Source organism: Syngnathus acus, chromosome 14 (genome assembly GCF_901709675.1).
Source record: "Syngnathus acus chromosome 14, fSynAcu1.2, whole genome shotgun sequence".
NCBI lineage: Eukaryota > Metazoa > Chordata > Actinopteri > Syngnathiformes > Syngnathidae > Syngnathus > Syngnathus acus.
In genome coordinates, this window is record NC_051099.1 from 7847964 (window position 1) to 7875000 (window position 27037).

General features: G+C 43.3%; 2 protein-coding genes across 15 annotated transcripts; both read right to left on the minus strand.

Moving 5' to 3' along the window:
* Positions 1-1166: 1166 nt before the first annotated feature.
* On the minus strand, positions 1167-4259 carry atf5a (activating transcription factor 5a). The gene is made up of 4 exons (XM_037269812.1): positions 3852-4259; positions 3004-3255; positions 1658-2819; positions 1167-1598 (listed from the first exon to the last, which is right to left on the minus strand). The coding sequence occupies exons 2-4, from the start codon at positions 3155-3157 to the stop codon at positions 1412-1414; spliced, it is 1503 nt and encodes a 500-aa protein (XP_037125707.1). The 5' UTR covers positions 3158-3255; positions 3852-4259; the 3' UTR covers positions 1167-1411.
* A 5087-nt stretch (positions 4260-9346) lies between these two features.
* phldb1a (pleckstrin homology-like domain, family B, member 1a) lies at positions 9347-26676 on the minus strand. 14 transcript variants are annotated; one of them, XM_037269641.1, is made up of 27 exons: positions 26529-26676; positions 26120-26329; positions 23118-23219; positions 22841-22964; positions 22197-22367; positions 21464-21589; positions 19735-20672; positions 17603-17803; positions 17395-17526; positions 17183-17320; positions 16196-16324; positions 16006-16017; positions 15485-15640; positions 15305-15415; positions 15145-15234; positions 14909-15028; positions 14475-14582; positions 14180-14332; positions 13880-14020; positions 13398-13508; positions 13254-13320; positions 12946-13090; positions 12756-12846; positions 12122-12268; positions 11712-11931; positions 10494-10579; positions 9347-10070 (listed from the first exon to the last, which is right to left on the minus strand). In XM_037269641.1, the coding sequence occupies exons 3-27, from the start codon at positions 23175-23177 to the stop codon at positions 9930-9932; spliced, it is 3918 nt and encodes a 1305-aa protein (XP_037125536.1). In that variant the 5' UTR covers positions 23178-23219; positions 26120-26329; positions 26529-26676; the 3' UTR covers positions 9347-9929. The 14 variants fall into 14 exon arrangements, with proteins under 14 accessions (XP_037125536.1, XP_037125534.1, XP_037125535.1 ...); XM_037269639.1 differs by lacking the exons at positions 26120-26329; positions 26529-26676 and adding an exon at positions 24806-24960; XM_037269640.1 differs by lacking the exons at positions 16006-16017; positions 26120-26329; positions 26529-26676 and adding an exon at positions 24806-24960.
* Positions 26677-27037: the final 361 nt, after the last annotated feature.

The window sequence follows — 27037 nt, forward strand, 5'->3', positions numbered from 1 at the left end:
ATGAATGGAATTTAAATAACATATTTGATCTAATAAGGTATCCCATGACTTTATTGGAAGGAGGAAAATACATGGGATTTTTTTTGTGTTGCAAATTGAATAAATATCAGCTTATATTCAAGATTGTCTTCAAATAAATGCATAGGAAAAATATGCGTAGTAGGAATCTAGGAATTTTGACAGCAGTGGAAGATTGAAAATCAAAGTCAAGCGCATCGTTAACAAATCATCTCATGAGGCTTTTCTCAGTTAATTTGCTACAAAGCGATGACCGTTACACGCTATCCGCTCAACATATGTACAGATTAGTGCATTTAGCCTGAGGCTCATGAACCATATTGCATTAATAAGAATCCTGATTCATCCCAAAATCTACATTTTTTTTTCTTTCATAAGGTCATGCAACAAAAGCAAAGTTTTCATTTCTAACTAGACTAACTATAAAAAAATGCTAAGTGGAATATTTTTAAGGTCACATGGAAGACGCATGAATATATTTTTGCAATTTAGGAAGGGCAATATGGTTTACTCGCATGGGTAGGCAACTACGGTCCTTGAGGGCCGATATCCTGCAGGTTTTCTATGTCTCTCTGCTGCAACAAACCTGACCTACCCATGGTTTACTCAATAACAAATTGTATATCCTGAGCTGTAATAATATAGTGTATAATTTGTGTACGATTGAGGGGAATAAATAGCCAAATATATGAAAATATCTTCACAAAATCAAATTAGAATCAAGAAAATATTAAGTGTGACCAAAACGGGCAAAAAGCACCTGCTCAAAGCATTAAAGGATTATTCAGTAGTGCTGCAGCCTGCATCGAAGCCGAAGTCAATTAATACGTTCTAAAATTTAAAAGCTATATTTACAATAAAATAAAATGGACTATGCATTAATATTGAATATTAAAAAAGTATGCTACATTTTTGTTAAGCTTATGAATGGGTAGCATTAATTTCCGAGACACATTTTGTCTAGTTTCAAATGTTGATAAGTCAAATATGATTTAAAAGAGAGCAGTAGAAATGTTTTAAGTTTGGAATGAAATAATCAAGTTCCACATTTAATTGACAACATTCAGTTTTTCTACAAATTTTTTTTTTAAAAAAACGAACAGGGAAAAAAAGATTTACTGTTGACATCAATTCCAATGTAAGGCTAGTAAAATCTTAACCCGCGTAATGAGTTTTCTTTTCTTTTTTTTGTAATTTTTTAGAAGTTTTTTTAAGATTCACACATGACACAATGATTGTCATTACAGCATTGCCTGCCTCAAGAAATGGAGTGTGAATGCATTGTCACCATCGCTTCATGCATGATGGACTCAAAACAAAGTGACATTCAATCCTGGACAATCAAAATGGCATGAAAACTTCCCTGTTCTGATTTCTTGGCGGGACTTTGGGGTTATCCTGTTGTGTCCTGCTTTAGCCTTTGGCTTCTGGCTTTGTAAACTTCGATCAGGAGGTCTTTGACGTACTGGATTTCACGCTCGACGGACTCTGCCTTGTCGCGCAGCTCACGGTTCCTCCCTTCCAGGCAGTGCAGCTGCTCTTCCAGAGAATCTAACTCTGCCCTTTTTCTTTGCCGATACCTACAAATGAAAGATTACATGAAGACTTTCATGATGCAAATTATGAACCTGTAGTTTACCTATGAGCGGCCGTTTTGTTCTGATCCCTCTTCTTCTGTTTGCGCTCTCCTCCGACTTCTGAAGGAATGACGTCAAATTCGTATTTCACAGCACAGTGGTCTTCTTCCAAACTGCAGGATTCCAAGTTCGGACTGTCCCTTGCCATCAAAAGACACTCTGGACCCGGATCCTCCAGGAAATTGCAGTGCAAGTCATGCTGCCCTATCTGCAGATTCTCCGCTTTGACCTGCTCGGTGAAGAAGCTATGATAGGTCTCAGACTGGGGTGGTGTCGAAAGATAACAACTTTCACTGCTCTGGGCTTTCCAGGAAACCGTCGCTTTTGTCACCTCCACGCCAGTCTTGATGCTGTTCAGCACCTCGCTGTTAGCCGTGCCGCTGTTAGCGGTGCCGGCGCTCACCTCCCTCATGCTGTACATCAACAGATCTTCTTTCTTTGACGAGTCGTCAAGTGAGGCGCCGAAATGGAATCCACCACCGAGCTTTGCGTTGCCAAGAGCGTTGTGACTGAAGCAGCAGTTTTTTTCTTCTTTTGCTAAAATGGCACATTTTCGGAGCTCGACGGCACTGCCCAGGCAGTAGCCTTTCCCCACTGACTGCTCCTCTTCCACACAGCAGTAACTGAGTGATGGGTTACCTGAGTTGATTCCTTTGGAACTTGAACTGTTGTCATAATTTTCACTTAATCTCACACTGTCTGGGATTCTTTTTCTAACGCACGGGCTGGGGCGACCGCAGCTATATGGCGTGTGCCTGGGAATTTTGGACCGCCCTACCGCCCCCCCGCATACGCCGAGCAAGTCCAGTTCTCCGCTTGCCAGGCTTAGAAGAAACGGGCTGGTTTCCGATGAGTTGGGTGCGGAGTACGACGCGTAGGGCAGCTGATTGAACGGTTGAGGGCCCGTCATCAGCGGACCCCGGTCGCATTTCCCCAGCCTGAGACCTTTCTCCAGCAGTGGCTCGGACAGGAAGTAGTCTTCCAGTTGGGCTAGTTCCTCTTGCAGCAGAGAGGTCATGACCTCTAAGTCGGAGGGCACCTGGATGTCATTGCGAAGGGGTGACGGGGGAAGGGAGGCGTTTGTGGAGGAAGGAGGGGAGGGAGGGTTCGGGAGGTACGAGGAGAAGTCCACTTCTTCCGTCATCCAGTCGGTGAGAACATCACCTGTTGACAAATCCCACAAATATATAGCAATGCAAATATGGCATAAAAATACCTCAAATTACGCTCAAAGGAAGTCTTGTTCTACTTGAGCCACGTTACTGTCTGGCAAGGAAGGATGTGCTGCAGTGCCGAGCCCACCTGAGATGTGGCATAATATAAAAAAAGCCCACCTAGTGCAACTCACCAATTAAGTGCTGACTCCCCTCTGACACCTCCCCCCTGCACCCCTGTGATTGGCTGGGGTTAGCCTGTGGGTGAGAGAGAGCGAGGGGGTCTGCCGGGCACGCACGAAGCGTCTTCCAAACAGGAGACGGCGTCGCCATCATCATTCTGTCCATCGGCACTTAGGTTCAGGCCAAGTCCGAGCATGTGCTGGGAGCAGGTGGGGTCTGACAGCTGGGCCACGGAGAGCAGGGCTGGGTGGGCATAGTGAAACCTAGAGGAGAGCGAAGGACCGAAAAAAAGTGTTGAGAGACTGGCGCAAGTGCAGAACGTACCATGCAAGTGGATGGGGGTGAGAAATCATAAACATCTGACAACAGCCAAGAGCTCTGTCCCACAGGCTTCTTTAACCAACACGCACTTGACACATGACATCCTAGAGCCACTTGGGAACTGTGAGTCGAGGGCCTAATGGTTGCCAAGGGGGCTCCTTGTGAGTGAGCGACACACAAAGAATGAGATGATCTTTAAATTGGATTAAAGCTGCTCGTGAGTCATTTCAAATTAATCACTTAACAATTTCAGTTGTTTAAATGACATCCATGTGACACCATATTGGCTAGAACTAGGAAAAATGAAAGTAATTAGAAGGAGGACATTTATACAATGTTGCCATGTTTTGTTTTGTACTTCGAGTGTATTACATTGAAAACATGTACTTTATGGTCTTATCAAAACAGCCCAAGCAGAAACTTAATTTTAAAGCAATGGAAACTATATAAAAAGCAACGTGAATAGACGTGTGCGAGACAGGAGCATAGCATTAAAAAGTTACAGAATAACAAAGTAGGCAAAGTGAGCGTTACTTACTCCATTCTTGCTGAGAAATAGTATAGAGAGCTTGGGGGTGCGTTGCCAAAGCAAAGCACGGCGTCTTCGTGGTTACAACTTCTTGTAAAATTCAAAAAGCCATTCTGTCAGCTCGGCGCAGACAAGGACGTAGAGTGGTTGTTGCAGCGCGGCGATCTGGTTGTAAACTGAGCAACAGCATCTTAGTGTAAAACCATCAGGGTCATTTCACCAAGCAACCAATGACGTCACCGCTACCAGGCTGCGTATCCTTCCGCCTTAGCCGCGTTTCATACAAACTCAACCGTCCAATTACGTATGGCTTTGGGCAAAAAAAAAAAAAAAAAAAAAAACCACTTGAATGATAGTCATTTGCAAAGATATTCAGCCACATTTAGAACGTCAGTAAATTATGCACGATGGAGAGAGACGTCATTTTAGTGTTGAAGTCGGGCAAATGTACATGGCAGCACTCACGTTGTCATTGGAAGGCAGGGATATTATTATTATTATTATTATTATTATTATTATTATTATTATTATTACCACGGATGGTGTTGCTGTGCGTGTTGTCGTCAGGTTCATCTCCACTTCCGGGAAACAAACCTCGCGAGAACACAACCACTTGCTTGGTCCAAGACCACATATTAATTATTACCGCTTGGTGTTATCGTTTAAAAGTAGCCATCATCGTTTCAAACTTCTACAACTCCTGGTTGATGGGTAAGAAGTGGGATATCTGTTGCATCTCGCTTGCATCAGTGGTCCGTGCTCAACGCCTATTGGCCGCGCGTGGCTAAGCTACCGCCCCGTGATTGGTTGGATAGGTGCGTAAGTGAATTATGATTGGTCGCTGGTAGGCAAGGAGAAGGACCGTGCTGTTTTCTTTATCTTTCTGGGTGCAGCGGGTGCACATGGCTCGCGTAAACAAATCGGCGGTTGAGATGTTTAATCCGCCGAAAGCTTTCACTTGTTGATGTTTTCCTAAAATAACCAATCTGTGAACACTGAGTACTGGCCGACTGAGCAAAATGAATAATACTGTCACTTATTATCACAGGCCATTTGCTGCAATGGAACTACTGTTATTACTCGCATTTGTACTTCAATATCAATAATTTGAGCTAAGAATATCAGTTGACATCATACTCATAACATCAAAAGCACCTTGAAAGGTTGATGTATAATTAGACAAAGTGAAAGTCATTCATAAGAGTTATGTGAGGACTATTTGTTTTGTTTTTTTCCCCCCCACTCAGCAGATCCCATTTCTTCTGTTGCTATAGTAATAGTGGACACTGCCCCTATTTTAGACTTGTTTTCCGGTTGCTGTTGCCATGGGATTTGCATTCCTCTCTCTTCATGGTGTTTGTCATCCACCTCACCTCTGTTTCCGCTCCTCCCCTCCCAACCATCTCATCTGCTGAGTTGCATCTCTGTAATTATCATTTTGCCAAAACCAATAGGCCTTTCCCTCCCATCTTTGCAGCAATTTGCATAGTGGTCACATTGACAGGATGACACATTTAGCTGGTAGTTACTCTGGCATGTCTGAGTATTGATTACTGTTAAGCAAATTGAGTTGTCTCACTTGAGTTGATTGCACAAAGTCACATGATCCACTGTGGCTTGACAGAATAAAGCATGCTTTCTGAATACAGATGGAATTAGGAGACTCTGAATAAAGATTTTCCTTGACGAATGTCCACACCATGTTTTAGATATTAAATTATTCATGGACAGTCTTCTTAAATACCATCATAGAGAAAGTGTCTAAAAACTCAATCCTCAATGTCTATGTTAATCTCTAGTCAAGTCCAACTTTATTTGAGATGAGCTGCTGTTATGTCCACTATGTAGTATCAAGTGTGAGATTTGTAGAAACCTGATGCAATGGAGATAAATGCGTCGTAATGAAGACTAGATTTAGATGGGTAGTAGATCCGAATCTCCTAGGAAATCGCCCACTGCCTTGCTTGTCTGCATTAATTGGTCCACTGAGAACATCCTGTTTGCACGTTGTTGCGATTTGTTCAACGTCTTGAGAGAAAACTAAGGTGCCGTTCATGGCAGCACTTAAGCATCTTAAAAACAAAAAAAGACTTATCATGTCATTTTGTGCTTTGTTCCAGGATGCAGAAGCAACTATTTTTTTGCTGATACATTTGATGATGATGATGATGATGATGATGATAGAACTTTATTCATCCCACAGCGGGGAAATTTACTTGTCACAGTAGCGCATACGAGCGCCAAATTTTCAAAAAAGGATAAATAACATACATGGACAAAGACAAGTGCCGCTAGTAGAGACGAAACACAATTTTATCAGGTGCCACGCATGTTGTAGAGTCTGACAGCAGAGGGAATGAAGGACCTGCGGAATCGTTCCTTCCTACACCGTGGGTGTAATAGTCTGCTGCTAAAGGAGCTGCTCAGCAATCTTTTAAACCAGGGGTGTCAAACTCATTTTTTTCGCGGACCGCATTGTAGTCATAGCTTCTTTCGGAGGGCCATTATGACGGTCAACCCAAATAAATGTATGAGCACCTCATATTATATACAGTAAAAGCTACAAAACAAACTGACAAATAACTCGTTTTCAAATCAGACGAGTAAAAACTGGTCAAATATTTAAAAAAAAGATATTAAAAGTGAAGACAATTTGCAATTCGAGTAATGACACACGAATTTGATGCACAATTTGTCTTCGCGGGCCACATAAAATGATGTGGCGGGCCGTATCTGGCCCCCGGGCCTTGAGTTTGACACCAGTGTTTTAAACCATGGAGTAACTGGCCCGAGATAAGCAAGACACAGGTTTTGTTGGTTGTGTAAGATGGCAGGAGAAGTCAGAAGAGTGGATGCTTGCATGCCAAGCGCACGTATGGCAAGTTAGGGAGGGTTACATCACCGTTTCATCATCAACGCGCTCACAATTTATTGTCCTCAACTTTTGACAGTCTTTGAACACACCATGAAAACATGGCACCGTTGCAACTTGTCGATGTGTTTGTTTGATTTGCTTTTGTTTTTTATTCGGGGTGTCAATTTGTTTGATTTGTTTTTATTCAAGGTGTCTACCCAACATTTTGATTGGATTTTAAACATACGGTACAGTGAGAGACGTCAGTAATGTATTAAATCCCACGCTGCTTGCACGCAATTCAGGCGAGTGTAACCCTTCATACACAGTGACTTCATGCACAATCTGAAAATAAAATGATCTTAATTGTAAGGCAAAGTCCCCTTATGCTCAATTCAACTTTTTACTTTATTACTTTTACTGCATGACAGTTTCTCAAGCAAGAAATCCAGCGGCGGCCGAACAGTTTTGCCCCATTCTAAATTTGAAAACTTGCAGCACGCGACTTGGAAAAAATAAGTCCCATCGGGTCTCGGCTGTGTCTCTTGTAACACTCAATGAAACCCCAGAGACTGAACGTCTATCACTTTTAAATTTTACACAGACAATATTCATTCATCACATACGCTTCATGCACACGACACAATATGTAATAGCAGTACAATCATGGCATGAGTTCATCCCCCCACCTTCTTTTTTTTATCAGTAAAAATCATACTGGCTCAACGACTGTATAATAGAATGGAATGATTATATTATTAGACTATGACTAATACATACGAGGGTTATAATAGTTGTACATTTATCATCATAGGTTGGCAACAAAAGTGAGTACAACATAAAACATACGGAAAAGTGACAAGCTGCTATACTTCTACGTATATCCATCCATTTTCCATCCATCCATTTTCTATACCGCTTGTCCCCCACGGAGGTCGCGGGTGTGCTGGAGCCCATCCCAGCAGTCATCGGGCAGTAGGCGGGGGACACCCTGAACCGGTTGCCAGCCGATCGCAGGGCACACAGAGACAAACAACCATCAGCACTCCCACTCACAATTCGTGCTCAATTGGCCTACCAAGCATTTTTTTGGGATGTGGGAGGAAACTGAAGTGCCCGGAGAAAACCCACGCAGGCACGGGGAGAACATGCAAACTCCACACAGGGAGGGTCGGAGGTGGAATCGAACTGGCACCCTCCTAACTGTGAGGCAGACGTGCTAACCAGTATATTAAGTATAAGTATACTTACGTATATATAATATACTTGTATATTATTGTATTATTATATATTTCTTACGTCATCAGCTGAGGTACTACTCCTCCGGCAGACCACCTCTAAATGGAGTCTAGAATGTCATCAGGACCCTCAAGTCAGGAACTTGGAGTTCAACACTGTTTAGTCTCAATGATGAAGTCAGCACAAAAACAGAAATCCTCCTGTGGTCATATAAATGCTCCTACGTATGCTGTGAGTGAAATTCAAAGAGATGGTACTGTGTGGAGCCGTCTTGTTTGGAGAGATGTTTCGGATGGCCTCATTAGGTCAGAGCTGCACAGTATGTGTTGCTTTCCCTCCGGATATAAAAACATTGTTGCTGCCATGAAATCCAAAAACAAGTCTTTTGTATTGTGATTTAATGATTTGTATATCCCATTTTGAATTAATGACATTTATTTAGCTTCGCCTTCAAACGGAGAGAAAGAGGCTAATGCTGTGCACGGTGAAAGATGCCTTCATCTAGTGTTATGTCTGGGGCAAGGCAGGAAATATTTCTCCTTAATGACCCAAATGAGTCTAATCTCATGTTGTGCTGTGGAGCTTCATATGTTCTTAATATCTAAACCGCGATACTATCTTTGAGGCCAGTGCGTGCATTTCACCAGCCATAAGCCCGAGTGTCAGTCCTACTTATCAACCGGCTAATAAGCTCACATGTCCCTCTTAAAGGTCTGTTTGTTATTCTGCCGGCTGCGGCGTGAGGCTCAAAGATGTGCGAAAGCTCTCTCAAGGTCAAAGCAAAGCCAAGTGGTGTGGAAATGGTCTGCGGAGACGGAGGGTGTTCGGGAAGTCACTATGAACTTGGATTTTTCTTGACAGAATAGAGAATACATGGGGCTGAGGTGGTGGGGGCGTAATCACGGCAACCGTTTAGCTCGAAAAATTTTGCAGTTCATGTAATTTAGTACCTGTTAGATGGATTTCTGTTTGTGATGTCTCCTCAGGTATTGCACTGGTGTGAGTTCATTACACACATAGGCCACATGCTATACAACAAGGGAATAGTTGCATGCGTATTATTTTTTTGCTATTTGCTGAAAGAAAAGGAAAATATAATTACAAAATTACTTGCGATTGAATCATGCACATTTGGTTGATTGAAGTTTCATTTGTTTTTATGCATTCTTTAAGTATTATCATTGAGTTAGTGGGATCCTTTAATTAGATTCACAAGGTCAATAACTTGACAACAGCAGAGGTAACGGAGCAGTTGACTAATTAAATAACCTCATTGTTCTTAAGCACCGTACGAATATTTATGTATTTTTTAAAATGGGAACACATTCAGCTCTTTTTTACTTTAGGTTATTAATAGGACTGTGATCATTAGCACATTAATTAAGAAATACGTTTTATCAGACAAACAAAAGAGGAGCACCATACTTTTTTTTTTAATATATTTTTACATATGTAGATTTACAATTACATTATAAGACTTTAAAATGTAATCTGGATTATTTTTTACATATTTGTGTAGAATAAAGACAAGTATGGATATAATAAAAATATCTTCCTCAAAGCTGCAATATAAAGATTAAACAACAAAGTAATTGGCAGCTAGTTGCAAATGAATAATCAACGTAAAGAATAGCACTTTTCCTTTACATTGTAGTGTTTGAAATTATTTAAAAGTAACACAACAGAAAATAAAAAAGTTATAAAACAAGAAAGGGCTACAAGTGACCACACTGCAATCAAAAACGATCTGCGTTGTTTTTACAAAATAATGTAATTGTCACAGGCGAGATGGATGGAGAGAATCGCTCCCTAACGCTGGCAGATCCCCCCGCCCCCCCCCTTCATGAATTCTTTTCGATCACTTGTGTCAGGACTTAAAGCCCTCGGCGGCCCAGCAGGCCTTCACATCATCGGTGTCCTTGTGACATCCATTTCACCTTCGGTCTGATTCGCTTTCAGGCTCTGCGCCCTCTGTCATCCTTCCGCAAGGTCCCTCAGCTCATGAATTGCGTGTAGCCCTCGGCACCCGTTACTATGACATCCATCCAGATCCGCATGGCCTCCGGGGATGGCGCCACCATGTAGTAAAGGCGGTCGTGAGTCTTCACACAGAAGGTCAGAGACGGGTTGGGACTCTGGGGGATTTAATGGAGAGGGGCAGATTAGCGTTTTTTGTCTTTAAAGATAGCAACATGGACTTGTTACGTCTTTCCCCTCTGAGAAATGTCAGATAACAGCCACAACAAATATAAAAACATATCTTGTTGCTTACTTTGGCATACAAAATAAACACCATGCCAATTTGGGTTGGGTTGTCACGGTAACAGTATTACTTCCTCAACAATGAATATATTTGATATACTGTGCACCATTTATTAATCCTTTCATAGCTAATGAAATAGATATATTTGATTGTGCAGGTGTACCGATGATGAAGTGGCTGCATAAGCACAGATCCGATTACGCCTTTGGAGTGTTATTATTGGAAATCTCTCAATCCACACACTCAAGTTGGCCATTTCTGACGAATACAGAATAAATGGAGAAGCGGCAGTTACCTTGGTAGCAATGCGTAAGTGATCATAATAAACCTCTTCAATGGCCTGGAAGTAAATGAGTCCTTTCATCTTGGTCTCGTGCTTGTCTGGGAGAGAAGAAAAAGAAAGATGACACATTTTAACACGGGATGCCAGACAGGTAAGTATGCACAAATACACAAGACAGAGGTAGAATAAAGTTTTTTTTCAAAGACATGATCCAAGCAGGGCTGACTAAATGTTAATTAGAAGTCTATTTCAAGCTTTGCCTGAAGTCTTCAACATCCCATTAATCCGACTTGTTTTTCCTTCAGTCAAATGAAGCTTCAGGATGAAGCTTCTGAGGCGGCTAGACATCTTTTTGTCAACAAAAAAGTGTTTCGATATTACACCATTGTTCAAACAAGCAAAAAAAAGTTGCATGAAAAAGGGACAAACATCCACTAAAAATTAAAGGCAACCTTTTGAAATCGTGCCAACGTTGTTTTTTGTTCTCCACCGCTTTGCCCTTTTTTTTTTTCCGTGAGCCAAAAGTGCTTAGTAATGAGATAAATATTTTTCAGACGCAAGTTTCATTTTATCAGTCACGAACAAGCCAGGAGCTAGCCTTCACCCAAGAAAAACACTTCTCAGGAAACCATTGCATCTTATTTCATCACCATCATCATCACCATCACCATCGTCTTCATCAGAAGCGAGGTGGGTGAAAGGGCTAGACAAGTGAGCTCACACGCACGGGAACATGGCCGCACGTGATTTCAATAGACTCACTCATTATTTTTGGCCTTGGTTGGAAGGTAACGCGTCCAAACACATTGTCGATGTATTCCGATAACTTGCTGTTCTCATTTAAAATCCAGTCGCTCATTTTGACGTCGTCAATTTGGACTCTCGAGTAGGAGAAGAGTCCACGTAGTGCAACTTTAATTAGCCTCTACTTCCAGATGAACATTGAGAAACATAACAAGATCCAGAACACCCTCGGTGTTGCTTTTGGCTCAAGTGCATTCATCACATTTGGACCAAAAGTTTGCAACAGAAAGTTTATAATGAACGGAATCCAACTTGATCCTTTAAATCGGAGGCCTTTTCTAAATGAATCCGTGGGCCTAATGGATTTAGTGGAAGAAAAGAAGAGCACTTCTTTTCATTCTTTTTTCTTTTAGGTATGGAATTTTTTGTCTTGGCTCGATAAATATTGAAAACAATTCTATCCAATTTATACAATGTCTCTCTTACCCACGTAGTAGCAGAAATTCCTCTTGAGGCGGTCAAAAACGAACCAGCGTTTCTTCCACGATTTGATTTTGCCGCCCATCTTGACCAGATGACCTTTGCACATCTTCTCGGTAAGGATGACGAAGGGGCACGTGTCGATGCTGTGGCCCGATGACTCCACGTGCGCACGCAAGTCAAACTCCTCCTTCAGGTTGGGCAGGTAGCGCGTCATGGGACGGGCCTGCAAAGTAAAAAGCATTTGGTAGATGTTACACATGGGCAGCGGGCACCAGAAAGGGGAGAAAAGTGAGAACTGATTTGAAGGGCCCGCTTAAAAAAAAAAGCATTCAAAATGAACAGAGGAATCTGAATATTGATGTTTACTGGATTTTTTTCAGTGCTACCATCTTTGTGCTTTTCCCTCCACTGACCTGGGAAAAGTTTTTCTCCCTCATCTTGACCTCCTCCTCCACCAGCCTCCTCCTGTGGGCCGTCTCATCAAAAAGCCTCCTCTCGGCCTCCTCACGCCTCTTCCTTTCCTCCTCCAGCAGATGCCGTCGAGTCTGCGCCTCCCTCTCCTGGGAACGTCGAGGAGCCGATTGGGAGAGGAGAAGACAAAACAGCGGGCGGGAGGGAGAAAAAGGAGAATATGTTAACGGTAGGCAAATATTGCAATACAAAGTGAATCGGAGCCACAGGAGAGTTGAAATCCCAAACGCAGATTTTGTCAAATACATCCCTGAAGTCAGTGTATAGAAGAATTTGCTTTGCTGATGTAAAATAACCCTTTGCTGCTTTTACAGACTTGCAGCTAAATGTACGTTGTGTCAACATGTAGAAACCATTCAAAGAGGCAAAATAAAACTTACAACAGCATTTCACCACCTTGAGACAACCTAGCTCAATGGCGAAACGTCACACTTCAAAGATTTAAGAGTTATACTTGGCAGCACGGTGGGTTGGCTGTTAAGCACGTCTGACTTATAGTTCTGCGGTTCTGGGTTCGTCCACATTCATTTGAGCAGGGATGGGCAATTTAAATGTTGGCGGTTCGGCAGGGCTCACTCTGTGCTCAATGAGCCTGGCTTTCTCTTGCTGTGCCTCCTTCAACATCTTCTCCATCTCTTCCAACCTCTGGGTCTCCAAGCCGGAAGCACTAGGGTGGGGGGAAAAATATCGCATTGTGATGTAACAAGGGTCCTAACTTTACAATTAACTTGTATTGACAAGAGACACTCTAAACAGAGTGTGTCACCTTTCTGGGGTGCATGCTGAGTTGCTGGTGGAGATGCTGGTCTCCAAGCTGTCTGAGCTCTCCAGGCTCAAGGTGTCGTACGCCTGGTTGCCGCTAGGTGGACAGTGATGATGCAAGATGGAGTGATGTACTGTAGGAGATGGATCTGTGCAAGAGAAAAATGGGCAGACGCCTGTCATAGGAGTACAGTGCCATCTAGTGACAATGTTAAGTCATTGCTACGACTATTACAAGACAAAGTGCAGTTGACAATTTCTCCAGTTTGTGTCCAAATCGCCTGGCTGCGGCCCTTATTGAACTCAAAGTACCTTTATTCAGCTTCCTGGAGTCCATGTCCAATGGATTTGACTCTTCTCTCAGCATTAACTGTAATCCCTGAAAGACGGCGAGAAGGATCAACAATGCCAACACCAGACAACCATGTGATTCTATTTGATTTGCGACATGCTCACCTTGGAGGTTTTATCACGTGTAAGAGTGGAGTGAGGCGCAGTGGTAAGGTAGCTTACAGGGGGACAGGATGCCGTGTGACCAACTTCACCGTCTGATTTGGACTTCAGCAACTGAAAGAGCAAAAGTTACACTGGTCATACTATGAAGCTCATCAATGCAATACTTTAGCAAACACAATTTACACTGTAGTCAAAGTCTATGAAAGGATGAAGTGTGGGAGGGGAACACAACCCTGAAAATATTCATCAGGAAAAAAAGATTATTACTCAGGAATCAGGATGGTAATTTGTTTCTGCAGAATTAAAATAATAAATGATAATGTTAATGTGGTTGACATGTATTTTTTCCCTTTCTTCTACTTTTACTACCTAACAAAAATGAGCGCTGTGGTGATGTTTGTTCTCATTGAGCTTGCTTTTAGTGGAAATTCTAACTGGTTACAGCACAAGAAGCAGGACGAGAGTGCAAGTCATGAGTTTACCTGCCCATGCCAGCGTGCGGAAAAAGATTTTGCAGGCAGTGGTGGAGGGCATGACGGAGGCTCCCCTGCAGCCATGATGTCCTGATACCAGCGCTCGAGGTTAATAGGAGCCATTGCATTCCTACTCAGCTCGGGCTGGCTCTAGAGTGATGAAAAGCAGACCGGCCAAAGGAGAAAGAGGCAGTGAAGCAGCGCGGCGTGCCAACATCAACAGGAGCCGGCCATTTAGGCAGAATTAGCAGAAGAGGAAAATCCACAGGCTAATTGATGTGGCCTTAATGGCTGGAGGAAGCGACAAACCTTTGCAGAGACAAGGGAGGAAGGGCCACTTGTGTGGCACGTGAAGGTGGAGTCAGAGGAGGCAAGTTGGAAAAGTGTAATAGATGAGGAAGAGGAGGGATCGAGTCTCTGCACTCCAATTATGTGGCTTAACTGGCCGACCGTGATGTAGTCCTTCAAATGGACCCATGAGGAGAGGGGGGGAAAGTGAAGAGCGGGGAAAAGTGGGGGGAAAAGGAAGAAGCTTGCATTAGAAGGACTAAACAAGAGGGAGAGAGGGCGCGGCCGTACGGCAGAGATCAGGCAGGCTTTCTACCTCACATGGCACAGCGTCAGCTACAGCGAGGGGAGCGGGGGAACAGGAATGAGGGTGCACACAAGCGTTTCCATACATCTTATAGACATCAGACATCCTGAGGTACTCCTGCATCGACAGCCAAAGATAAGCAGAGATAAACCTGGCTAGCCGCCACTTTAGGCACAGCTACATCATACATTGAGATCCAATACAAGAGAAAAGAGTAACTCTCATAATATCAATCAAAATATTTTTTTCACTTTATATAGACAGCTCTTGTTTTGAATCTCATTTCAATGTGCTGGTATACCTAATCATGTGGCCGGAGTGGTAGATAAGACATGCCCACCAATCAGAAAGCAAACACTAGGCTTCTACATTTCAAATGAACATGCGAGGATGTCACTCCATAGTCTGTTAATGCTTTCAAAAATAAATCTGTTTGCTTTTACCTCCTGCAGCCTAACAGGGTAGACTTCAGGGGAAGGGACGTGTAAGGTAGAGGAAGGACAATGGCTAAGCGAGGGCTCGTCCTCATAAACAAGCTCGGGTTCGTTGATATGGAGTAAATCCTGTTCAAAAAGGTTCTTCAGTTAAAACAATGGGCGTGTGTGGGCGTGTGTGTGTGCGTGGGCGTGTTTATGTGCATGGAACTCGTTCACTAACACTTTCTTTTGATGCAGCTCACCTCTGTCATTTTGCTGTTGCTCTTTGGGAAGCTCCTACCAGAAGTCATGCTGTGGTACCTGTTCTCCAGGGCACATAATTTGTCCTGCTCCTATATGGAGAAGGATATTTTAGAGTGCATTTTGTGCCATGTAGTTCTAACTTGTAGTTGGAGTTGCAACCTTGTGTAAGAGCTGCAGGGTGGCCGCCCTTTCTTTTGCCATCCTCTCACAGTCATGAGTAGCTTGTAAGCCCAGTTGCTTCACCTGAGCGTCCAGAGTGGCCATTTTCTCCTGAGAAGAGAAAAACATTTCAAAAATATGAGAGCTGCATTTTTGGGGTTCGTGTTGCTTTTGTCTCACCTTCCTCTTGGCCACGCTGCAGTGATACTCAGTTTGCTCCTGAAGAAACTGCGAGGCCTGAGTCTCCTTTCGCTCTTCCAGACTGCTCTCCTCCTCCAGCTGGCAGAACTCCAGCTCCTCAAATCGCTTTGAGCCAGCTTCCAGAGCTTCAGCTTTCTACCCAGCCACAGACAACAAGTTTGAATACAATATTTAGCACTGAATCATCAGCAATCAAGAAGCATCATTCATCTGTTAATCCTTATGCAAAATAGTTGAAACACCAAATGTTATGAATTCTGTATACCCTGTTTCTAGACCATATGGCAAATATCGCCATATTTTTGTACCTCCACATTACATGCATCTGGTAGTGTCTGAAAATATTAAAAGATTAAAGGGGGTTGTTATAGTGACAATGCATGCCGTTTTAGCGCAAATATGTTAATAAGATTAATAATGACAGATTTGGTCTTTCATTTTGATAGAGGGAAGTAAAGCGATTTGCGTAGCAAAGGCATAGCCTGCAGCATCATACTTACAAAAGGCATTGACTAGTAAGATATTTCAAGAACGATAGGCAGAACAAAAGAAGAAATCAGAGCACAATGATTATTATTCCTATATTAGCTACTATATTAAATGATGTCTGTCTGCATGTGCCTCGCTCTTTGGTGTTCAGTACATGGTAACTCACTGTAGCCAGCCAGTGGGCTGCGTGAGAACACTGACCCTGCTGAGCTGCTCCTGTAACTGTTCCCTTAGAGACAAGGGGCACTTATCACACTGCCTCTTCAGCTCATTGTATTCATTCCTCTGCTTTTCCAGGACCTTCCGCTCAGCTGAGACATTAGCCCTCCCCTAAAAACACATGGAAACACACACTCACAAACACACGCACACAAAGATTGGGTACACACTAGGAATGGGCAGGTGTCTGTTTTTCAGTTGGAGCTCTCCGTATAGGCAAAGCAATTAAATTCTCAGAAGCAACCAGTAGAGGGCGCAAGCAATAGCTGATGGCGTTTTTCTTTCCCCCCCTATTCTCTGGTTGTATTGTTTTGATTAATAACTTGAGTCACTTGGTAGTGTTTATACCATGGTGACAAGCTCATAACTGTCAACAAATTAAGGCTTCAATTACTTTTCTTGCCATTTGCTATTCCTTTTAGATATTTATAATTTAAGAGAAGCTTTCAATAAATCATTGCATTTCTTTTGGGATGGAATCATGGAAACCTAGTTAGATTTCTATGCCATGTGCCAAAAACAATGGTAAAAAAAAACGTTTTGTATATCAAAACCAAAATCTTCCATTTTTATCACTCAAGGAATTCCATACAAGAGCCCATCCCTAGTCTACACACATTCATTTGCAAAACAACAACAACAAGACAACTCAAAATCATGCAACCAAGCAATGCGGGCCAAGGCAGTTTAAGTAAGCAGAACAAAGCATGTTTTCATATGGTTAGAAGCTGAAATGCTAGTTATGTTGCTCATTAGATGGAAATATATATTAAAAAAACACACAAAGGCCTGAATCAGCAGTTAATCAAATCCAGTTAAGCATGTGCGGGAAATGTCTGAGTCATATTCCAAATGCAAGAGCAGCTTTGCTTCAATATCACAATGCAATCAGTTGAAATTTGAGAAAGTGGCACTCTAGCATATCCGATGTTTATTGGGCTTCATGGTGTTGTGGCTGTGAGTGCAAACCTTGTCCTTCTCCCTCTGAGTGGCCTTGTTCAACTGGCTAAGTTTGAGCTGAAGCTGAGAAATCTGCTCCCGTTCGGCCTCCACCTGCTCCTGCTCTGCCTGCCTCTCGGCCTGCAGCAGAGCCTGCTCCATCTCCACCTGAGGGGACCCATGAGGAGGAGTCACAGTCTGCTGCGCGCAGGGGGGCAAATAAAGGTTGGATGAGCTTTGACCTCTTGTTTGGTCTCTTTTAGTTGCTGCTCCAGCTCGTTGACTCTGTGCCTCAGGTCATCCACCTTGGCCAACATCTTGCTCCTCTCCTCTTCCAGGTAGATCTGCTCCTGACTGGCTGGCACCTCCTCACACTAATGTCAAATTGATTAGACCCAAAATTCATATTCAAAACACCGCCGAGTATGAATTAAAAAAAGACTTGATCACCTCTTGATGCGTGCTCTCGGTGCTGCTGGATTCCTCTGCCTGCGCCTCATCATCGATCTCCTTGCCTCTCTGCATATCGCCACTTGCACCCCTCCCTCCCCTTAGTAGTCCACTCCTCACCACCTCCGCCAGCTCTGCCGCGTTGTCCTCATGGTTATACCCTGCACACAGATTCAGGATGGTCTCCAGCCGCTGGCGCTCCTACGTACGGAAGAGGGGCGAGACATCAAGAGGCTTTCATACTTGGGACATACAGTAGATCCTGTTGCGCTTGGGAGACACTGTCCCATTTGAGCAGCTGTCGCAAAGCCGCAATGGCTAGACGGATGTAATGTGATAGCAGGAGGCCCTAAGATGGTGTATTTTGTCTAGGAGGGGGCAAGCACAGTTAAATAAGGTTTGATTTGTCATGACTAATCATTGTTGGTTTATTATTTGACGAATGAGAACTTATTTTATGTGTAACATGAGTAGTGTATTTTTTTTAAATCATTGGTACTGAATACAGTATACAAAGCATGTGTAGTCTAATAAATGAACAAGGGTGGCATTTTAAAATCCCAAGTGCCCTTTAAATTGTTCAAGTGACAGTCAAATGACCCTCATAATTGCAAACAATTGCAAACGCCCACATTTACCAAAATAGGAGAGCAGAATTATCATTATCATTCCCGTTGCACACAAATTAGAGTTTAGGAATGGAAAAAAAACGGACTAGCAAAACAAACAACTACTTTTGGCCAGCTGACTTTTATGTGATCTCGGTTGTAAAAATAACCACCAAACTGAGAGCAAAATTAACAATTCAACTTACTGAGGTCTTGTTTTATTATAAAAAGCGGTCATAAAATTACATCTTAAACTGCAGTGAATCGAAATGTTAAATAAATCTTGTGAGTCATTTAGTAAGTGCTGAGATAATATTAAAAAAAAGTTAGGCGACTTCCCCTTTGTGATCATTCTAAAATGACCTTTTCTATTCTGTGACTTTCTCCCTTGCGGTGACCTTTTCTTTTATCAAGAGGTGAATTGTATTGTGCCTATACAGCCCTAATGGTTTGCACACTAAGAGGAAATCCTCTTATTGTCCTCACTTCTGTATTTTTCCTATATGTTCTTCACCAGTTTTTATCACTCAAAGCTGTTAACAAAGCATGAAATTAAATTATGTTAGAGCAAATAGATGAATTAGAAATCCAATTTTGTATATTTATGGTGCACTATGGTTACAATTTCCTGTTACTCTTGTCTCGTCTTCTTCATCATTCAAAAATTTGAGCCACCATGAAGAGTAACTGCATACAAGTGAGTAAATAAATGTATTTTCCTGATTTGTTCCTGGCTGCAACATTTGGTCGTAAAAACTGTTATGCGTCCCAAAAGAACGAGAATATTTCCTGCAAATTGTTCTCCCATAATTTGCTCTTAAGGTTCCAATAAGCACAAAATGGAGAAGTTGACTGCATAAAAATAAACATCCTTTGTTTGTATTGGCATAGCCAGGATGGAAACATTTATCGGATAAATCGCAAGCATCTGGATGCTATTCTGAAGAACTGGTCATTATGCATATTCATACAATTTCATAATATAACCATATGTAGTCTACAAAACAAGCGCCACCCTCTCCCTCATTTTCTTATTTAGCTATTGGAGAGTTTTACGTTTAATCAGTGTTTCTCATTAATGCATGACTCAATCAAAATGTAGCAACCACTTGTTGGTAGCTGATAAATGTAAAGAATGCATACCCATCTTTGCCTGTAAATTGTCCAATTCAATTGCATATTGCCAGTAAGTCCTATTTGTCATCAGAGACCTCGGAGTTCCTGAAATAGCTATCAGCCACCCTCTGGCCCCCGTGGTCGCCTCAGCTGTCAAAAGTCAGCTGGAGCCGGGGGCTAGAGTGGGCGTGGAAAGAAGGATGATGGAGAGCAAGTATGTCATCTATAGTCTATGACACTTTGGCATGGGCCCTCGGTCAAATATATGCTGCTTTGAAAGTATGAATGGTATTTCATGTTGCAAGTAAATATACTGTTGAGTAATAAGTCGACTAAAAGACCAAAGCTCCAATTTGAATTTGATTGAGATCAAATTATTTCAAAATGAAATTTCTACAATACACTTACCAGCTTCTCCATTTCCTGCTCACGCAACCTCTCTTCTCTCTGCCGGCGGTGGTACTCCAGAAGTTCATCCTCATTGTCGCTAATGGCAGATATGCTGTTCTTGCGCTCCCGGGAATAAGCTTTCATAGTGTTGGACAGGATGCTGGATGATTCGATGTCCTCAAAAGAGGTCTTTCTTTGGCTGCGAGGACTCGTGGCAGGAGATGAGCGCGACAGAGGACCCGGGATGAGGGTGTTGCTCTGATGTCTGCTTCCAGTCTCTGCTGCGTTCACAGGGGAGGGATTGTGGGCGTAAAAGGCCCTCATGGCCTCAGCCTTCGAGGGGGCCGCGGCTTTGCGATGAGTCTTCGGGCTCTGCTGAACGGGTTTGACGCTCTGCGATCCTGGAGTCCCTCTGCGGGACATGTAAGGACTCAGAGGTGGAAGGCTGGTGGATCCGGTCGACTCGGGCGTCCGGAGCGGTTCTCGTCTAGGGCTTGGGTGTCTCCTCTGAAGGGAGGAACCTCTCAGTCCAGGGCTGGACGGAGCCGCCGGTGAAGCGTTGTGACTTAGGCCCTGTCCGGACCCCCTGCTGGGCATTGTGGGGCTTGATGTGACCTCTGACCTGACATTCCTTAGAAGCTTCGGGCTGTCTTGTGCTCGCTGCTCACTGCTTGAGGTCGTAGAGAGGGATGTCCGCGGATGAGGCACAGGCATATTGGACCGAGGAGGCACGAGTGGAGAATTTCCCACAGAGCTAGCGCTCTCATCTCTCGTGACGTTGCTTATATCATTGAGCATATTCTGAGCGGGCTGAGGAAGTGACGCTTTCGCCGCTTTGGGGGACGATGGCACCTTCTGTGAGAGACTCCCGTGGACATCTTTCACTAAGGTACTGATTTTGGAGCTGCCGTTGCTAGAAAACACCTGGTGGGTCCCATTCAGGATGCTGCGGGGGTCTGCAGGAAGGGGGCAAGTAACACTTGTGCTTAAAGACTGCTGTTAAATAAACTAGGAGACACACTCAGAAGAACAGTTGCACAAACACAAGTAAACAAACAGAGAAGGAATGTACGCTGTTGAATTTGGCAGCCCCTAAAAGGAAGAATACGCCTGCTTGAATATGTTCTTGCACACACATACAGACATTGTTTCTTTGTTGGCTAAGATACTGATAAATGTCGAGGGGCCCGTGTTATGTGGTCGGGATGTGATGCTATTCGGTTGTGTAGTAATCCTTCAGGGATCTGGAGCTGCTAAATATAAAAGGTGCAGCCATGTGCCTCACATCAAACCGGGGCTTGGTCAGAAAAGAATGGGCCCAACGCTGGGCAGGGTGTGGTGCCTTTTACGATTCTTTATGTCCAGTAAGGTCAGCGTAGAATGAAATAAATACCACTAACTAAAAAAAAAAAAAAAAAGTTACACCCACAATAGGTTAGACTATTTGACAATCGGGGCACACCTCAAGTGTAAAGCAGCGATTTAAATGAACCACATCTCAAAGAATCTGGGTCGCAGATAATTAGTTCTCAACAAGCTATTTTGGAATCAAATTGTGGATGACGACCAAAGGTTCTAAGACTAAATAAAACGGAGATGTGGAAGTCAAAAATCAAACCACAATATGATTGTTTGCTTTTAAGGATGGGTGCGTGTTTTTGTTACAGAGGTATTACAAGTTGGACGCAAACGCCCAGAAGGAGCTAATTAACGACACATTTGTTGCCATCTTGTATGCAATCTTTACCAGAATGTTGTGGCTTTGTTGTGCTTAGTGTTTGGCTTCCCCCAGGCAACATGTTCTTCATCCTCAGGGCCTCTTCTGGATGGTTGAAGCGGAAAAAAGTTGACTGACCAAAACACAGCATGCAGCCTGTCAAGAAAGAAAAAGATCATGTGACTAAGTCATTGTCTTCTTAAATTGGCGTTCATGTCACCTTCAAAACAAAGTTGGCATATTGTTATTATTTTTAGACTGCCTAGCCAAAGTCTTTGGTCGTCAAAAAGTTTCAACTCACGTGCAAATTAATCAGTGAGTGACTTCTTGCTCAGCTTTTCCAATGGCATGTCTAATTCTTGAGATGATGGTTTACATCCAATGGATATTCCACAAAGGGAATAAAAAAGCATTAAATATCCACACGGGATCCTTGTTTTAAAAAAAAATCCTCTTTTCTCGAAACATTGGTCCTCCGAATAAATTTTTTTGTTGAGCAGCTGCTGCTTCTACACACATCGACTGATGGCAGGCTGCAAATGACATTGCGTGTAGCTGCTGGCTCAGATCCCAAGAAAAGGTTCAACTGAGTGGGCGGGTCTGTGTTGATGCCCTTTTCATTGTGAGTATGAATGTTATTGTAAACATAGATGCCAGGACTGGGACAGCCACGAAAGTAAGAGAATTTGACTTAAGAGGACAATTTACATTCCACACTTGCTTTATGTCACTTATGTGTCACTTTGGCAAGGCTGTCTTCTACCTTGTGACAGACGGTAAGGTTTGCTGACGGAGAGTCCATCGATGGCGCACTGGTTCCCACACGGGTACAAGGTAATGGTGCCCGCCTGATTTTCAATGTAGCAATGCTGAGCTTTAATTCCGGGGCCCAGTAGAGCAATGTCCGTGCCTCCGCTGCCCAGTGTGGTTCTCCCTGCAACAAAAACATTTACCCAGCGTCATTTACTGGAGGTCCACGTGCACCCCTGAATACCTCAGTGATGTATTCTTAGGCATGCCAACGACGGAGTTTGCTCATAACAGAGGTCAACGCTGGGTGGGCGGGGTTACAAATGTCGTCAACACATTGCTAAGAGTGGAGTGACAGGTGCTACGCTCTGGATATCTGATGTCATATGATTGACTCAGTCTGTATTGGAAAGTCGGGGTTCTTGGAAGCGAGATTATTTTCTGGAAAGCCACGACTGTCGGTATTTCGTTGTTTTCTATTATACGACAGACAGACAGACTGATGTAGGTATGATACTGCATACAAATAAAGAACTAAAACTGTTGGAGTTGTGGCCAATATTATTGATACTGATTCATTATCAAAACAAAAAGAAGTTTGTAGCACTCATTTAAGACACATACGCAGAAACATATAGGACACAAACAAATCTTTACCTTCCTGCAGTGGCAGCAAGGTGATTGCTGTGCTCAAGCGTCCACTTCCCAAACTGACCAGGTGAGGGCGCTCCGCTTGGACTTTCAAGGATTTGCCAGTCTCAATCAGGTCTAAAGGAGTACTCTGTCAAAGCAAAATTAATTGGAATGATTGACTACAGTTTTTATTTTTTCCATTCCAAAATGTCCTTATAATTAACAAGAATCACAATATCTTATTACAATGAGCACCCAGTTGTATCTTCTTTAATTGTCCCTGAAGTGACAAATGACTCACCTGCAGAACTTGGTGTGTCTCTCGACCACGCTCTACTTGACCCCCGCCCCGCCGTTCCATGTCCGCTGGGCTGATGTCCGAATGATCTGACACCTGATGCGCCTGAAGGCAACGCGCCGATAGATACACATGGAAAGAGAGGAGTGGAAATAAATGAGAGCGCTGGGAATCGTGCCACTACAGTTGTACTACAATGGGAACAGTGCCTTCCATAGAGAGCCTCATGCCCCACTTGTAAGCCCACGTGACGCTGCCTATTATACTGGGGGATTGTTTCTCCAGAGCTTGCTGGCTAGAGTGGTGGCACCAATTTACGTACGCCTCAATCTGAGCAAAATTCTTGATGATGAACACAGATTTGACAACACGAGTGGCTTTTTTTGCAATCCCAGACTTGTCACATCATATTTTCTACCTTCAACAAGATGACTCACACAGATACAAACGCTGTCTCTGCAGACAGATGTTACAGATTACACCCGGCTGTCTGCACATCATGGTCACATCAGAAGAGAGGAAAAGAGGGGGAAACAACAGTCGACAAGATCCAGACATGACTCAAGCAGCCACATCTGGACACATAAACAGCTTTGTTACTTCTCAAAATAATAGACAGCATGCATTGTATTTTCCCTTTTGGAACCAGCACTTTATCACTAAGCTGTTCAATTACACTTGTGAATTGCCTTGTAGTACTTGCTTTTTTTGTGAATAGAAATGAAAGATGGCAAGTGTGTGTCTGTGTGTGTGTGGGTGTGTGTGTGTGTGTGTGTGTGTGTGTGTGTGTGTGTGTGTGTGTGTGTGTGTGTGTGTGTCATAACACTGAACTGTCATACAAGTGTATAAAGAAGTTAACCCCTGAGTCCTTGCATGATATACAATACAACAAGACTCACCAAATGACCACACCAGCTTCATGGCACAGCATCACATGACTGATGCAGTAACCAAATGCCCGAGCGCTTTGTTGCTATATTCTGACATCAGTGGGTGACAAAAATGCATTGAAACGCCGCAAACCACCCGCAGCTGCCGGCCTTCTAAGTTTAGCCTGGACTGGCTGAGACAACAGGGCGTTGTGTCTGCATCTGATGTCACTCCAGATGAGAATGCCAGGCAAAACCGCTTTATGTGACAATCCTGTCCAGTGTGTTCTAAGTCTGAGTAGGCCCAGTGACACAGAGAACAGAGCGTGCTCTGACACCGGAGCCTTCGCGTCTCTCCTGCCAGCGCACGACCCCCCTCACCACTATCTGTCATCGCTCACGGCCTCATGCCACGCAGACACACACCGTAGGAGAGTGCGTCTTGTCTTTGTGACTCACACATGCACACACACATGCTCCCGCCGCCTCGCTCATTTCAACGAACACACCCAAAGCCAGAGAGGAGTTTTAAATGCGTGCAAATGCGGGGCCTTCTAAAGCAACCTGTCATTATTGGGCCGAGTACGTCCTTCAGAGCGGCCATGAGCTTCTGAAAATAGACAGCACCAGCCGCACAGTCTGGGCTGTGACTTTTAAAGAGAAATCACATCTGCTTAACAGGGCAAAATAAGGAAGAAATTAAGAGAAATATATGCTTTGAAAAATGAAATTGAGGATAACGCAATATGGTAGAAACGCAAGTCCGACAACTCAACATTCGACAATAATTATACTTTTTACTGATGCACATGCAGCACATACCATCTTACTACTCCTTCACAGAGTCCCCAAAAGAGTAAGATCCATGAAATAATGTGCAAGCCAGTATTCCATACAGCGGTGTCCACATTATTGTTAATGTCTGGCCTGAAGCTGTTTTGATTCTCCCACTGAGTTCCTTGACTATTTTCCCTCCTCCCAACCCCTTCTCCTCCCCATCCTGGTGCAGAGTTACTTCCCTGACCTTACAGTAGATTTTTTTTTATTTTACTTGTCCTCCATTTGGTGACAGAAAATCCCATGTGAGAACTTTCAAGGACCACCTTGTGTGATCAGAAGGGGTTCAAGTCAAACTCTTTCCTGTAAAATGTTTAATGGTGAAGCAGGTGTTACCAGCCTAACAGAAGAGCAAGAGATTGTGCTGTAGGAATGATGGATGGGTGGGGGGGGGGGGTCTTGAGATGGGGTATTTCAACCTAAAATGGCAATTTCATCATTCATGGTGACATAATCATGCATGATGGGCTAGTGAAATACCACAGGAAGGGAGCGAACTCATGCTCTATCTTTCCAGGCGTCCCCCAGGAAAGGATGGGCTCAAAGGCCAATAGAGAGAGTGGAAGTGAGTGGGAGAAAGAGCCCACTTTTGGTCCCTCTCGTCTTTTCCCATGGTCAGGGCCAGAGAGGAGATGCAGGAAATGAAACAGATGAGTCAGTATGGAAAACTACACCAAAAAAAAAAAACTGTGAAGAAAGCAGACTGATTTGTAAAGAAACGTCTGTTGCGAAGCTATGTAACTTTCCAAAAACCTTCATCCTCGTATTCTCTTTAAAGTTTGAGCTGGACTACTGCATGGACTTACTGACCACAGAGGTTTCTGAGGTTTCTGAGGAATGCTGCTTTAAATGAGAGATGTAGACAGTTGAACCGATGTGACCTGCTGTCATAAAAATTATTCTTCACTGAGCAGGAGACCAGATGTGTGCAGAATGTCTGCTTGAATGCGCGCACATAGGTGGGAGAAGAGACTAGACCAGATGGCAAAGGAAACAGTTGGCTTTTATGACAGCGAGCGACCGTGCACGTCATTATCAGGGCAGTGCAGACAGTTTCATACACGTGCAGCAGTTTCTACATATTTGTTAAACACTACATCGTCATCCTGCTAAGGGGATCATGTTGCTAAGCAAAGGTACATCATGTACTTATGAAATGCTAACATTAGCTGGAAATGTCCACCCTGTCACTGTCCACCCATTTAGCAATCCCAAGAGATTAAAATGCACATCTATGAATGGGCATCCACAAAATTTTCATCTCAATAAATTTTTAGTTTACAAATATACTGTACTCACTCAGGCACGTGTGGACTTAATCCTGTTCAGCAAATTCTTCATCCGTCGTAACTCCTCAACAATTCATTACATGACCTCCAAAGGCAGCCTGAAGAGCATGCAAACTCCTAACAAACGCGTCCATTCATGGTGCCTCCAGCTCATGATCTCACTTGCTCTGAAATGAGGTGATTCCACCTGCTTCGAGTGCCCTTTAAGTCAGCAAAGCACCTGCAAGATGTGGAAAACAATAAAACAATGTTTAAAACTCACACAGATATGACATAGTAAACAGGACATAACTGTTTCCTAATTGGATAAAAACCATGAGTACAATGTCATGCTGGTACAATAGCCCCTTTATCTCATCTCTTTCCCACATGCAAACGCTGCCATAATCCTGCAAACAAATATTTTAGCTTGTCATTACCCAATCTGGCTGGGAGCATCATCCTGTTGCCTGTGAAGCCATTTAGATCAAAGATGATGCACAAACAAGGCGAGACAGCTGCTCAAGTCTCCTCCTCTTCCAGAAGAGGAAAATATGCTATGTTCCACTCGGTGCATCCACGCGCATCTTGCTGCCAGGCCCATCCCTCTTTCCAGCCCTGACTTGCCTCACCTATCATTTCCTATGCTATGGTTAAATCCAACCCACAGTTGCCTTATGGGCTCAAAAACTATTTGACCCCTAGATTTAATAACTTTTAACACATTTACTAGAACTTTTATCCTCTTTGGACGAACATTGTCTGCAAGTTAAACACGTGAAGCAGACATTTCCAGTGTTAACAAGTCCAACTTTTGCTTTTGTCACAGTTGAAAAGTGTACAGCTGGAAATTACAGTCATCACAGCCAAAGGATATTTTGAAATTTCCTCCCCGGCTGGAATTTTTAGCTTGGCACTTTGCATTCGTGGACACGTCAAAATCAGAATA